Source organism: Tachysurus vachellii, chromosome 17 (genome assembly GCF_030014155.1).
Source record: "Tachysurus vachellii isolate PV-2020 chromosome 17, HZAU_Pvac_v1, whole genome shotgun sequence".
Lineage (NCBI taxonomy): Eukaryota > Metazoa > Chordata > Actinopteri > Siluriformes > Bagridae > Tachysurus > Tachysurus vachellii.
This window is the reverse complement of record NC_083476.1, coordinates 17,601,471-17,616,319: the sequence shown is the minus strand read 5'-3', so window position 1 is coordinate 17,616,319 and position 14,849 is coordinate 17,601,471. Positions and strand designations below refer to the sequence as shown.

At 33.1% G+C, this 14,849-nt stretch overlaps 1 protein-coding gene across 1 annotated transcript; it reads left to right on the top strand.

The window, feature by feature from the left end:
• The first annotated feature begins 4,685 nt into the window (after positions 1–4,685).
• On the top strand, positions 4,686–13,267 carry LOC132859841 (complement factor B-like). The gene is made up of 18 exons (XM_060890805.1): positions 4,686–4,843; positions 5,306–5,503; positions 5,596–5,781; positions 5,916–6,092; positions 6,225–6,311; positions 6,425–6,558; positions 6,944–7,091; positions 7,856–7,984; positions 8,361–8,453; positions 8,759–8,899; positions 9,048–9,139; positions 9,391–9,520; positions 9,860–10,010; positions 10,118–10,194; positions 10,399–10,505; positions 12,005–12,137; positions 12,294–12,340; positions 12,508–13,267. The coding sequence occupies exons 1-18, from the start codon at positions 4,777–4,779 to the stop codon at positions 12,670–12,672; spliced, it is 2,262 nt and encodes a 753-aa protein (XP_060746788.1). The 5' UTR covers positions 4,686–4,776; the 3' UTR covers positions 12,673–13,267.
• Positions 13,268–14,849: the final 1,582 nt, after the last annotated feature.

Here is a 14,849-nt window from a genome sequence, read left to right as displayed (position 1 = left end):
GGGAATCGAACCCCGACCCTGGAGGTGTGAGGCTACCACTAAGCCACCGTGTCCCCCTTAATAATCATATCATTATGCTTATTATTGTTATTATTATTATTATTAAATTGACAAATAAGCAAAATAAAAACAAATTTTACTTGTAGGATTTGAAATATTAATAGTGAAATGTGAGACTACATAAACTGCAATTTCTGCTCATGTCCTGAGCAATTATCTACTCATTCTTACAAATCTTACACTTGCATATGAAGCAAAGTCTTTCGATTTTGAAACAAAAAAAACTTTTAAATTTGTAAGACAAATAAATTGAACTCTTGGAACTTTTAATGGCTTTGTGAACTTATGACAGTAGCATGTGAAATCTTCCTTGTTCTCAGTTCTCCTCACTCCAGGGGTTGAAGTAAGACATTATTTCACAACATCACATGCTATTTTTTTAGTCCAGGTCCTAGGGTCATCTTCTAGACTTTGGGTTGACAACCAAATGTAAAAAAGCAAAAGATAATTAGCACTAAAATTATATTTAAGTTAACTTTAGTACATAAATACCTATTTAGCGTTTTACAGATGAAGTGATGAACCATGTAATCAAACTGAAAAGCATGTATACACACGCATGTATGTATGTGTGAGACATACACACACCAGCCACTTTATTAGGAACACCTGTACACCTGATTATTCGTGCAGTTATCCAATCTGAGCAGTGAGCCAAGAGCTTCAATTAATGTTGACATTAAACATCAGTATAGGGGAAAATGTGATGTCAATAACTTTGACATTTGAGTATTTCAGAAACGGCTGATTTCTTGGGCAGTCTACAGACGTTCCTGATCTGAAATATGTTTCTATTTTGCATTCATTTCAAGTATTTTCAAGTCTACTTTATAACAGCCTACCTTCACTTTTATAATACCTAGTCTACTTCTTGACAACAGAAAAATTGTAAAGACCTCCATAATTCGCTTGTGGTTGAATGTTACACTCCAGAATTACACAGAAAGCATGATATTTCATTCTTAAATTAATTCAATTCAATTCAATTCAATTCAAGTTTATTTGTATAGCGCTTTTTACAATGGACATTGTCACAAAGCAGCTTTACAGAACATAAACATAAAACAAAAGATAAACATAAGGAGAAGTATAAAGAATTAATATAATAGTAATATAATATATATAATATAGTAATATATAATAGAATATATAATAGAAAGTAGTATATAATAGAATTATATAATATTAATATAATAATATAAAAATTAGAATTTTTCTTAAAATCTGTCTTCCCTAAATTCCTTAAATTAATAAACAAGACTTGGTCATTATGATTATGTATGATCTTGCTCATCAAGAGCTGCTATAGATAACACCACCTTTACTTTTAAACTATTCAAATGCACTTTGTAGCCTTGTGAGTTTCATTCTTTGCAACTTATTTTGTTGTTGTGTATTCTTGCAATGATGGGAATTACCGTTAACCTCAATGTTTTCTGGACTTTGTACCTCAGTTTGCAAAGTAAACTTTCTACGACCCTTTATCAACAATTGGCACAGGATCGTGTGGTGTGGATTATGGGAAGTAGAATGAGGTTGTGTGCTTTTTTTCTGTGTTTATTTTTCGCAAGTGTCTTAGATTGCCCGCTGTGTCAGCATGCTTCAGCAAAAGTTTCCTGTAATTCTCATAACCCACACCCATGCACTGTAGTAACATTTCTAGTTAAAATGAGGACACAGAAAAATAAGTCAATTCTACATCATAATTTTTTATTCTACATTTAACCTTTAAACAGTAAATTCATCAAAGTGTTAATTCAATGTTTATTTCAAAGGAAAAGCTAACTGATGCTGTGGGATGTGGTAGCCTAGTGGTTAATGTGTTGGGCAACCAATTGTAAGGTTGTGAGTTTGATTCCTACGTCCACCAAGCTGCCACTGCTGGGCCCCTGAGCAAGGCCTTTACCCCTCAATTGCTCAGTTGTATAAAAATGAGATAAAATGGAAGTTGCTCTGGATAAGGGCTTCTGCTAAATGCTGTAAATGTAAATGGTGCTGTCATGTATTTATTTATAATCTATATAAAGTCCCTCAGCCCATCAGACACAAGGTGAAGGGTCATTAATTTTTTAAACAATAGTGTGCAAATATTATTGTACAATATTGTGCAAATGTTTTAGGCAGGTATGAAAAAATGCTGTAGTAATGCAATAAGAATGCTCAAAAATCTAGATTTTAATAGTTTATTTTGATCAATTTACAAAATACAAAGTGAACAAACAGAATAAAAATCTAAATCATTAATATTTTGTGTGATTAGCCTTCAAACCAGCATCAGTTCTTACACTTGCACGTTTGTACAATTGCACAAAGTCAGGGATTTTGTATATTCAGAGTTAGGTGTATAATTAATCAATTATAACAAGCAGGTGCTAATGATTAATAATGTATATGTAGGTTAAAACACAGTCATTAGGTGCATACATCTGGGTGAGGAACAGATAAGAGTTTTATTTTGAAGAAGCACAAAGAAACAGGCAATGTGGAGGACTGTAAACGTAATGCAGCAGATGAAAGACACATGCTTATTCCCAGCAGTCCATACTTACTTGTCCAGCAGTGCCATCAGCAAAAAACCGCCTGAAACCAGGAAGGACCCATGTATACTCATCTACTCTCACGAGACGTCTGGCCAGAGGTGGTCTCAATGGAAGAATTGTAGCCCAAAACCATACCTCCGATGCAGAAACGAGGCTAAGCGACTCGACTATACACTAAACTATAGGAACTGGGGTGCAGAGAAATGGCAGCACATGCTCTAGATTAAATTGGAAAAACATTGCTGTAGCATGAGGTAGGTTTTTCACCAAAGGGCTGGACAGTGATACAATAATAAGTCTACGGGCAATATTAAATCATGGTGGAGGATCCTTGAAAGTTTGGGGCTAATTTAGATTTAGTCAGGATTAATGTGTCCTTAATGCTGAGAAATACAGGCAGATACATACCTATCATGCAGTACCATTATGCAGGGAGGCATCTGATTGGCCCCATATTTATTCTGCAGCATAAAAATAACCCCAGACATACAGCCAATGTCATTAAGTATCTTCAGCATAGAGAATTAACAAGGAGTCCTGGAAGTGATGGATTGTCCCCCACAGAGCCTTGATCTCAACATCATTGAGGCTGGGATTACGTGAAGACACAGAAGGATTTGAAGCAACCTTCATCCACAGAAGATCTGTGGTTAGTTGTTCAAGATGTTTGGATCAGTCTGGATGTATGTGATGCTGTGTTGCAGGCAAAGGCTGGTCACGTCAAATACTGATCTTATTTGGATTTCTCTTCTGTTCATTTACTTTCCATTTAGTAAATTGAGAAAACTCAACTACTAACATATTTATTTTTTAAAACGTTTTTACTTTACACACTTTTGCACAGTACTATATCTCTGTGTCATTGTGTAGCACCAGGATCCTGGAAGAACAATGTTTCATTTTACTGATGTTCAAATGTACTGATGTTCATTTTACTGATGTTCAACTTGTTCTATGTTTAACAAGTATAGAAAGCATACTGGGAAATTATGCTATAAATTGAAGCTATCCAGCAAAAACATATTGAGCCAAATTGTTGCATCTAACTGATGAATGGCTACTAACTTTGCTGAAGGAAAGACTGCGTCAGAAGATCCTTCATTCCTACTATCATCAGAATATACAACACCTTTGCCAATGGATGATTCTGATTCGGATGAAAATTAGTTGATATCAGGTTTTCATGGGAAAAGTAGCATTCTTTTCCAAAACAAATAAAAGATTTGAAAATTTTCATTTTAAAGCAGCAATGTTTTTTGGTTGAAAACATCATCCAAGCTAGGTTTGCTGGTCACATGCATGAATGATACTCTGTAATTTGCAAAAGAATTAGTCTGAGCTAAAATATCCTCTAAATAACCAATAGTTACCATTAACATTTAGTAGAATTTATTTGCCACCTAGACAATTTATTTTATAGATCCTGGAATTGATGCTTATCTCACTTAGTAGAAGCTACCGAGACATGATTGCTCAAATTAGGCCTGTCATGTAGGCAAGAGAAACACATTTTTGTGTTATCTAATGGATTAATGTGATTAAATAAGTGTACACATATTCAATTTCAACAATATTTATGTAAATACACCAAAAAAATAGTAACTACGTTTCTCAAGTATATTCCACCCTGATGTTTGGTGATAATCCACAGACTTTTAGAAGGCTTTTTAAAAAAAAGGAAGGTCTGGAATTGCCCTCTTTTTTTAATGTAAATGTTATTTAAACTTAATTTAAATATTTTAAAGTTTTTATTTTTACTCTGTGAGTTCAGAGGACACAAGTGACCTTTGCACTCATTGCTATCTTTTTGTGATTCCTACATTAAATACAAAATTTGTGAAGGATTTTATTTGCAGTGACGTTTTATTTGCTCTGTTGCACTTCAGTTATACTTCTTTCCAATAAGATGTACACAGATATTTTGATTGATTTATTCGTACATTTTTATTTTCACGTATCATTTTGCTTGCTCATTTTTGCTTATCATGACCTGAAAAAAAAAACACTTTATATGTTGGCCAATGATCCTTCTTATTTGACTTGAGGTTAAACAGTGACCATATGTATTAGTTCTGCCCTCTAAGTGGCCCTTTCGGCCCCCCTTTATAAATATGCCTCTAGCTGCTAGTTCCTCAATTTTCATTTCATTTGCAATCCTCAAGGTTGAAAAGACAACATGCAAACTGTTCTTTTTTGGAGTTCATTCTTTTTGGTGATTTTAAACCACTGCCCGTTTTTAAACGGTAAGACTATTGACTTGTTCTTTACAATCTGCCTGTTTATGTTTATACTTATTCGCCTCTTTAAGGGCAAATACATTTATTATATATATCACAAACTATGTCGGAAATAACTTCTGGAAATTTTATTATCCAGCATTGAAATATTTACTTGAAATAGAATAGATATTCATCTAGATTTTTATTGTTGATGATATGTAAACTAGATAACAATTAATGGAGGTGTGGAAAAAGAGTCAATTTCTTTTTATTAAGGTTCAACGTGCCCTAAATGCCCTAAAAAGAATAAAACAAAAACCTAAAATGTTCTGCTTACTTTTCAACAATTACTTTGTTCTTATGTCAAATAAAACATGCTTTGAAGCGATAATTTTAAATATAAAAAACAAATCAATGCACTGTTGTTGTTGTTTCTTTTTTTTCTTCTTTGTTACGTATTATACCCAGTCGTCTGTTTCTCTTTAGGTGCTCCATCTATATCTCCATGCCCTGACAATAATCTGAATATCACTGGGGGTATTTACACCCTCTCCAAAGTAAATAATCATGAGATTATACTGAGATACATCTGCGAAGAAGGGTTTTATCCATCTGTAAAAAAGCGCGTATGTTTTAGAGGCCAGTGGAATCCCAAACCCACCAAAAAACTTGCAGAGTGCAAGAGTAAGTAATAATCTATTCTGTAACTGCCCACCTTCACCCAACTGCTTTTTACACACAGCTGCATTATTTCAGTAATTCCTCGACTTTTTCAGAGGTCACATGTCCTAATCCAAATGTTCTGGAGAATGGTGATGTGCAGCCTTTTAAAAGGTCTTATGTCGTGAATGACACAACCACCTATAAGTGTTATTCAGATTTCACATTTCGAGGATCTGCCACTCGAGTGTGTCAACCCAATGGGAAGTGGAGTGGTGGCACACCAATATGTAGTCATAACAGTAAGTAATGCACTTCACCACTATTAATAAATTAATAAGATAATGAATAAATTAACTCTAAGTTAATACAGTTCTAATGGAGCCATTATGAGAATGCCGGAAGGATCTTATAAAAATATACACCCAACCCACAGATAATCACTGCCCAGACCCAGGCATTCCTCCTGGAATGACCAACAGAGAAGGTCACATTTTTGACATCGATGACAAAGTTACCTACAACTGTCAAAAGGATCTAAAACTAATAGGTTCCAAAGTGCGTGTGTGTCTGGACGGTGGCTATTGGTCTGGGAAAGAGCCGGAGTGCTATGGTGAGCATCCTCGTGGTACCACAGACACCTGAATGCACTCCCAAGTTCTACACAATAGAAACACCAAACGCGTTTCATTTCATTGATGTCAACTTGGTAGTATTTCAAAGTAGTCCTCTTTTCTCATTTTAGCCGATTTCACGTACGACACGCCTGAAGAAGTAGCAGAGGCTTTTAGCAGTTCTCTAAAGACTACTATAACCATGCATGAGGAATCAGGTACAGTAGGGTTCGACAAAGACTCCACCATTTGGTTTCCATTGTAGTGAGTGACTGTAAATTACTTTGTTTTACACTGAGAAATAAATAGCAGTTCGTTTTTATCATTTCAGAGCAAACTGGAAAGAAAATAAATTTGGATCAGAATGGAAAGCTCGACATCTACATTGCCCTAGATGCATCTGACAGCATAGATGAAGCGGATTTTAATAAAGCAAAGGAAGTCATTAAGAAACTCATAAATAAGGTACGTCAAATTTTAGATTTTATCAATTGACATACAGTTCATGAAATTCTGTGTGGGGTAAAATAACTTTAAATAGTTTTGATATGTAATGAAAAGAAATCAGTGGTGCGGTAGTAATTCAGTAGTTTTACTGTACAGTACCAATGTTTCTGCAAATCACTGGATGATAAATGGTAAGGAAATGTCCACAAGCTGTAAAATCCTAATCTTGTTGTTTTCAAACATTCCACATTGTGCTTGTGATTTTATGTTTCAAAGCACCTTGTAATCTTGTCATATTTAAATTGTATACTGTACGGCTGTCACTCATTCCTTATGACACCATTCCAGGTCTGACTGAGTTTTCAGTATTGACTCTGTTTCATTTCATCTTTTTTTTCAACAGATAAGCTATTATGAGGTCCGTCCAAATTATGACATCCTCATTTTTTCCACAGACATAAAACATATTGTTAACATGACTGATTTCAAGAGGAAAAACTCAAAGTTATTGGACATTTTCAAATCGCTAGACAATTATAACTTTGAAGAAGGTAAGTTTTGACCTGGAAAAGCATTGCTCAGTATCAGTGTCATCTAAAGTTTGAAAATTGGAGTTTTTTCTGAGCCAAAATTTAAACTAAATGTGGATAGTTTAAATTAATTTAAACTCATTACTTCTCAGACTAATGCGTCCTCTATGTAAACATCTATAAGTGTTTAACTGAAACATTTGTGTTTCACTTCATTGGGATGATCCAGTTTTCTAATAATTAATTAATTATTTACTTATACAACTTTCTTTCATTCTTTCTTTTGTTCTTTCTTTTGTTCTTTCTTTTGTTCTTTCTTTTGTTCTTTCTTTCTTTCGTTCGTTCTTTCTTTATTTCTTTCTTTCTTTCTTTCTTTCGTTCTTTCTTTCTTTCTTTCTTTCTTTCTTTCTTTCTTTCTTTCTTTCTTTCTTTTTATTTATTTATTTATCTATTTATTTATTTATCTATTTATTTATTTATTTATTTATAAAATTATTGCTACTATAATCAGGATCATCCAAATAAAGGAAAACACAAATGTCTCATCTCTAAACAGGCAGATAAAATATTATTTGACATGTAAAGATGGCTATGGCTAAATAAACACAAGTGTTAGTCATTTATGCAATTTTATTAATTCTTTTTAATTAACTGTAATATAAAATCCTTATTTGCAAGTATGTAAGTAATTTGTTAATTAGCTAAGTGATTTTTAATAAACTGCAAAAAAATGTGTTCTTTATTAACCTGGAAATAACATGTTTTTTGTTGCAAATTGACTGAAGACAGAAAGAAAACAGGAACCAACATTCGCAAAGCTTATGAATCCATAAGAAACAGTATCAGTTTCGAGAAGGAGAACAACAAGAAAGACTTTCCCGTGACGCAGCACGTTGTGATCATGTTCACTGATGGTATTAATTCCATCTTTGTAAGAAAATTCCATTATAACTCAGTATAACAGTTTAAATAAAATTTCTTTATTATTATTATTATTATTATTATTATTATTATTATTATTATTATTATTATTATTATCGTTATTATTAGTAATAATAACGATAATAATAATAATAATAATAATAATAATAATAATAATAATAATAATAAATTAATTAATTAGTTATTAAATAACAACAACAACAATAATAATAATAATAATAATAACAATAATAACAATACTTATTATTGTTATTATTGTTGTTATTATTATTATTATTATTATTATTATTATTATTATTATTATTATTATTATTATTAACAGTGCTCCATATTTTACTGTGTCTTTAGGTATTGCCAATATGGGAGGAGACCCCAAACCTGTTGTTGATGAAATCAGACAAACAGTACAAGATGGAAAGGAAGATCGGGAGATTTATCTTGGTGTGTAAAAGATAAATATTACTTAAGCATCATTTATACATACATTATATACATTACAAGTGAAGATATGTGCAAGTGACAAACAGAAGCAAATCTGTCGTCGCTGATCTTTGCTGTTATATCCAGTTCTGATATTATTTAATTATGGTGCAAGGTAGATTTTTTCTTTTATTACCTTATTGTTCAGCTAAAGAGGCAGCTAAATGTTTTTTAAGGTTAAATGTCATTAAGCAACATTTCTAAAAATATAATTCTGAATTGAAATTCTATATGCATAGATTAATACATGAACACTGCTGTTACAGATCTTTATGCATTTGGAGTTGGATCCGATGTTGAGAAAGAGAAAATTGACGAATGGGTGACAAAAAGATATAACAATGAAAAATACTTTTTCATGCTTCAGGACCTTCAAAAAGTTGAAGAGACATTAGATGAAATGATAGGTATTCACTCCTTTTTAACATATTATGTTTGAGTTCTTTCTTCTATGAATTTGTTCTAAAGTCATTGTATTCTGTTTACATTGTAGAATATTGTGTGTGTGTATGTGTGTGTGTGTGTGTGTGTTTACTATATGTGTTTCCTCCATAGATGAGAGCACCAGTATGCCTCTGTGTGGACTCTACAAAGACTACACTGAAAAACGCCCCTCATACCCCTGGATGATATCAATAACTGTAACGGTAAGATTTATTTTTATTTCTGTCCTTATTTTCTCCCCAAATCATTCACATGCCAATTCCCATGTGCCACATTTCCTCTTTCAAAATGTATAAAATCTGCAACTGATATGTTCTGTTTTGCTGAAGCAAATTATTGATGATTTTGTTATAATGAGCATAAATACCTTCAGTCTTTTAAATCACTGCATCTAGATGATATTGTAGCTGAAAACTGTATTGTAAAATAATTCTTTTTTTCGTGTTCTTTACAGCATGAAAATAATGTAGGAACAAACTGTGTAGGATCGTTGGTCACTCCCAGGTTTATTCTAACTGCTGCCCATTGCTTCAAGTTTGATGATGATGTTAAAAAGATTAATCTATTGGCACATAATTCTAAAGGTATCATATGCAACTGTGGCACGTGTGTGTGTGTTAGTCGAGGAAAACTGTACCTGAATTCTAAGAAATCACATTTTGAAAACATAAATATAAAATGGCTGAGATGTTTCTGCACCACAGACCGAATGGAATATTTAAATATAGTTTTCTCAGGTTTTTACAATTCGAGTGAAATCTAATGCCAGAAATTTCTAAATTATTTTTTTTAAATTGTAGTTGTGACAAGGTGAAAAAGAGTATCATATTCCAGGTCAGGAAGACATGTAGTTGTGTGTGTTTGTGTGTGTGTGTGTGTGTGTGTAAAAATGTATCAATATTCTGTTTTCTTTTTCTGAAAAGCAAAATCACTTGGAGTACCGGTGGAGAAAGTCCATCTTCACCCTGGGTATAATATCACAGGGAAGAAAAAACAGCAAATAAATGAGTCTTATGAATATGATGTGGCTCTCATTCAATTAAAACAATCTGTCAAAATCAGTCCTGACATCAGGTGAGGAATTTATTGGAAAAGTTATTCCATTATTACTCTAATAACCAAATGTGACTCTTGAGAATAAGAGACAGTTCTCATACCTCCTTGTTCTCTGTGTATCCTAGAACTATTTGTATTCCCTGCACTGTGGAGACAAACAGGGCTTTACAACTGTCTGACACAATGCCTTGTGTAAAACAAAGTGAGTAAAAAACACAATCTTTCAATGCAACACTACACTTAACACTATCAGGTACAGACACATACATTCTGTATTCCATAAATTTAAAGTCAGGCAGAAAAGCCTAAAATAAACCAGTTATGTATTCCAATGTATTATGAAAATAAATAAATGTATGGACCATTTAAGCCATTGGCAAATTATTTTTTTTTTGTTCTCTTACAGGAGAAATGCTGTTTAACAGTGACTTAGTGAAGGCAAATTTCATAAAACATGATCTTGTGACCAAACCTCCAAAAAATCCAAAACAGCATGTCTTAATCAAGAAAGAGGTAAATGTGTAAGATTTTACATCTGAAATTCACAAAGAACTTATGTAATGTTTTAAAGACTCTAAATTTAAAGATTTGAGATTGGTGAATAATTTGGGCCTGTAGATTTTATATAAATTTTTGTTTATTTTAATTTATATATGTCTGATTATCTTAGCTCTCTTGTTTAAAATAACATTACAAATTTTTTTCTATAAATAATGTTTTATTTATTGAACAATTCTCATATGTTTCTCACATTTTAATTACTTCACACATGACAATTCAATTTATTGCATTTACTTTATTTACATAAGAAATAAGTATTTAAAATTGTTTTTATTTACTATATCAGAATTCCAGTGGGTCAGCTGTAGACATACAAGATGTTAACAGTCTTCAGACTGGAAAACAGAAAATGTTTTGAAAAAGGGCTTTTGGAAGTTTCGGATTAGGTTGCTGTCACATTTAGGAGTTAATTGAAAGTGCACCTGTTGGTGTATTTAAGGACTTGTTCCCTATATATATAAGTGCCAGGTCCATTACAGCCAGTGACTTTTTGCTCTTGACACCATGGGAAAACTCAATTTCCAAACAACTGAAGTTACCACTATCATTTCTACAAGTAATTGTATGCAACTATAAAAAATGTAGCACTGCAGAGAGACAGCAACCCCAGAACAACTGAAAGTTTGGACCACCATTGGTTTTAAGAGTCTGTTGGGCAAAGAAGAAGTCACAATACCTTGACTGGTATAAGAAAGTCATAGTGAAGTTTGCAGGTGATCAACAGCATTTCTCTAAATTTGTAACAAAATGGCTTAATGACAACAAATTGGAAGTGTAGTGTGGCCTTCCAAAGATCTGAACTGAATCTCTTAGAAAATTTGGGGTCTGACCTGAAAAAGGACTGAACTGCCTGAGGAGGCCCACAAACCTGAACTTGTTCTATCGGGATGAATGAATCCACCAAGTATCATCTGAAGCTTGGGTTAATTTACTTCAAAGATTTGATGCAGTTTCAAGCAAATAAATGCCAATACCTGCAAACACAACAAAGTACATGCAAATATTTTACCCACTGATCATCTGATATCATGAAACTACATTTTACATAACACTGAAAATGTATAGTACATTTACAGCATTTAGCAGACACAGTTATCCAGAGTGACTTACATTTTATTTCAGTTTTATACAACTGAGCAATTGAGATTTACGGGCCTTGCTCAGGGGCACAGCAGTGTTAGCTTGGTGGACCTGGGATTCAAAATAATGACCTTCTGATCAGTAGTCCAACACCACCACTAGGCTACCACATAGTCACATGAAATGAGTTGAGTTTGAATAGTTTCAGTCTAGGGTGTGCACATTATGGCCTCAACTGTATTAAAAGCTAGAAGCTAATTCCTGTTTTAAAATTTGTTACTAATGCCTTTTACATGTTATGGTGCAATGTTACTAATGCCAGGTTCTGGTTCCTCATTTTTTTATTTTTTTTTATTTTTTTATTTTTTTAGAAAGGTGACTGTCTTTTACAGGCTCAGAAGGTTTTAAATATCGCTGAAGAAACTGCAAAGCTGATGATTACAGAGAACTTCCTCTGCACTGGTGGAGTTACAAAAAATTCTATAGATGAAATTACATGCAAAGGTAATTATGTCATGATGTTTGTCAGCACACAACTCAAGTGTGTGTTTGTGTGTGTTCCCCTAAAATTGAATTACAGTGATTTTCTTCTTATAAGAATATAATTTAATTGTTCTGAAAAGAATTCACATGTCTTTTCATGGATTGCTTTTCCAACAGGTGACTCTGGTGGACCTATTTTTCTGGAAAGTAATCGTTTGATCCAGGTCAGCATTAAATCTCTCCTCTTTGAATTTAACAACTGGCTCAGAATAAATAATAATTAATAAAATATTAATCATTGAACCCAACCAATATGCTACAATATAGTTGTTTCAGAAGCACATTGCACAGTGAAATTAGTTAATTAACAATCCTGATGAATTATAAACAGGTTGGAGTCATCAGCTGGGGTCTGATGGATATATGCTCTAATGTGGATAAACAAAAAGAAGACGCCAGAGACTTCCACATCAACCTCTTCGATCAGAAAGTACAAGAGTTCCTTGAAAAACACCTGGGAAATGAAGATATAGATACACCTCTACACTTTATATAAAGATTCAATGGATGTCTATTTACATTTTCTGTAAACATTTAATTTGCTACGTTTTGCTTTTCTACTTAATATCTACTTAATGCCATTGCAGATTTTCTCAACATTAAGGACAGTATGACAATAAACTTGATTTAATAGTGTCAGGTCTCAAACAATTCTTATAATTACTTATTTAAGAATGTTGACTAAAAGAATTCTGTACTGATTAAAATGATCCCTGACCTAAGACAAGGGTATTCAACAAAAAAATTGTGAAATAAATAACATAAAATAAACATAATAACATAGTTGTTTTCAGGAACATATTAATTTTTCATTCACAGACACAACTACGCTATTAATGTACCCAAGACTGATTAAGAACCACATATGACATCATACCTAAATGAAGTATGTTAGTGACTTGTATTACAAATTTGCTGTAAACCATCTGTATGAACCATGTGGTTCATTTCACTTGGTTTATATATACGCTTATATACTGTATTTGTTTCCTTCATTTGCTTTTAATGTCCTCTTATATATTGTAAGATATAAATAAAAGAAAGGGTAGCATTGTCTCCTCGCAAGTCCAGCTACCCCAGTTTGATCCCGAGCTTGGGTTATTGTCTGTGTATCAGAGTTTCACATCTTTTAGTTGTGTTTGCCTGGGTTTCCTTTCCAGATTTTCTAGTTACCTGCAACCTCCCAAATATGTAGCACTGGGCACATTGCCTACACATTGTTCCTTGCTTGGAATGAATGTGTGAATATGTGTACGTACTGCCTTCTAATGGACTGGTATCTTATCCCACCCTTCTGGTGTCTTTGTGCTAGGCTCCAGTTCTACTGCCCTCCCTAAACATACAGATGAGGATACTTGAGTTCTTCCACACCAACCTTTGGAAAAACAATGTTGGACCTCGCTTTGTGCATGTGGGTGATTGTGATAGAACATGTTTCTGCCCCTTAGTTCCAGTGAAGAGAAATGGTAATAATACAGCATACAAAGGTATTCTAGTCAATTGTATGCTCCTAACACATGTCTTTTAAATGGTCTTCGTCCAAAAAACTTAATTTGTCTAGAAACATGTTCTATCACTACAACACCCACATCTCATGGTACATTGCCCTGTTTATTTCCTTCTGATGAAAGAAAGCATGCCAGAGAATGCTATACTCTTTACCATAATGTTTTTTACCATAATGTTTTTTTTTAGTATAAAAGCTAGTGAAATACTTAACATAGCAAATTCATAAATGGCACTAAAATGCTTTTAAAACATTTGTCAGCAATAGTGTGATTTCCTCACTTACTGTATAGTGGCTATTGCTTGCACTCAAATGTGCTAACACACTCTGTACAGATAACAACATATAATCATTTTAAATATTTGTATGACCTAATAAAAGTATGTGAAATTTAAACAACAGAACTGAGTGAATTAATCAGTGGTTGTTTTAGAGTCAATGTAATAAACTGAAATAAAAGTAAGTAACTCATTTCCACTGTAAGTAACTTACTATTAACTTATTCTCCAGAAACATTTGTTTTTCCATAGGTAGCATCGGTTTACACATGTAATTGGAGTGGATTGTTTAAATGGGATTTTCCCATGTTTTTACATTGTTTGTCCTGTAACTTGAGGGGTAAAACAGTGCTGCTAATCAGGTAATGAAGTCAGTGAGTTGTTGGTCAATGACCTCTGTTAAACTGTGACTAAACAGGATTAGTTTCACCATAGCCACTGCCAAGTAAACACATCTCTGTTATTCTCAAGTCTTTTTCTGATTCATTTATAGTAATCTGGGAAAGACAGCATGGATCTGAGAAGTTTTTTTTATTTTTGTTATGCCTCTGTACACTTATGATTGGTTTGTAACTACATTACGTGAGTTCTGTAACATTTGCCTTACAGTCACAGTGTGCTCCTTATGCAATACCATGACATACAACATTTGTACTTATTTTTATAAATTACACTGAATTTGTTTAGCATGGGTTAAGACTTCAGTGCTGCCCGGTTTCCTCAAGACAACATGAATAAATTTGACTTGCTGCATCAAGAAACATCAACACCGCTAATGTTCTGAGTTGATTATTAATCAAGAGATGAATCCAATGCTAACAAACAGAAATCCTAATACTGGTCGTTATGATCCAAGTAAAACTTGACCCTTTGACCAAATGTTTGAAA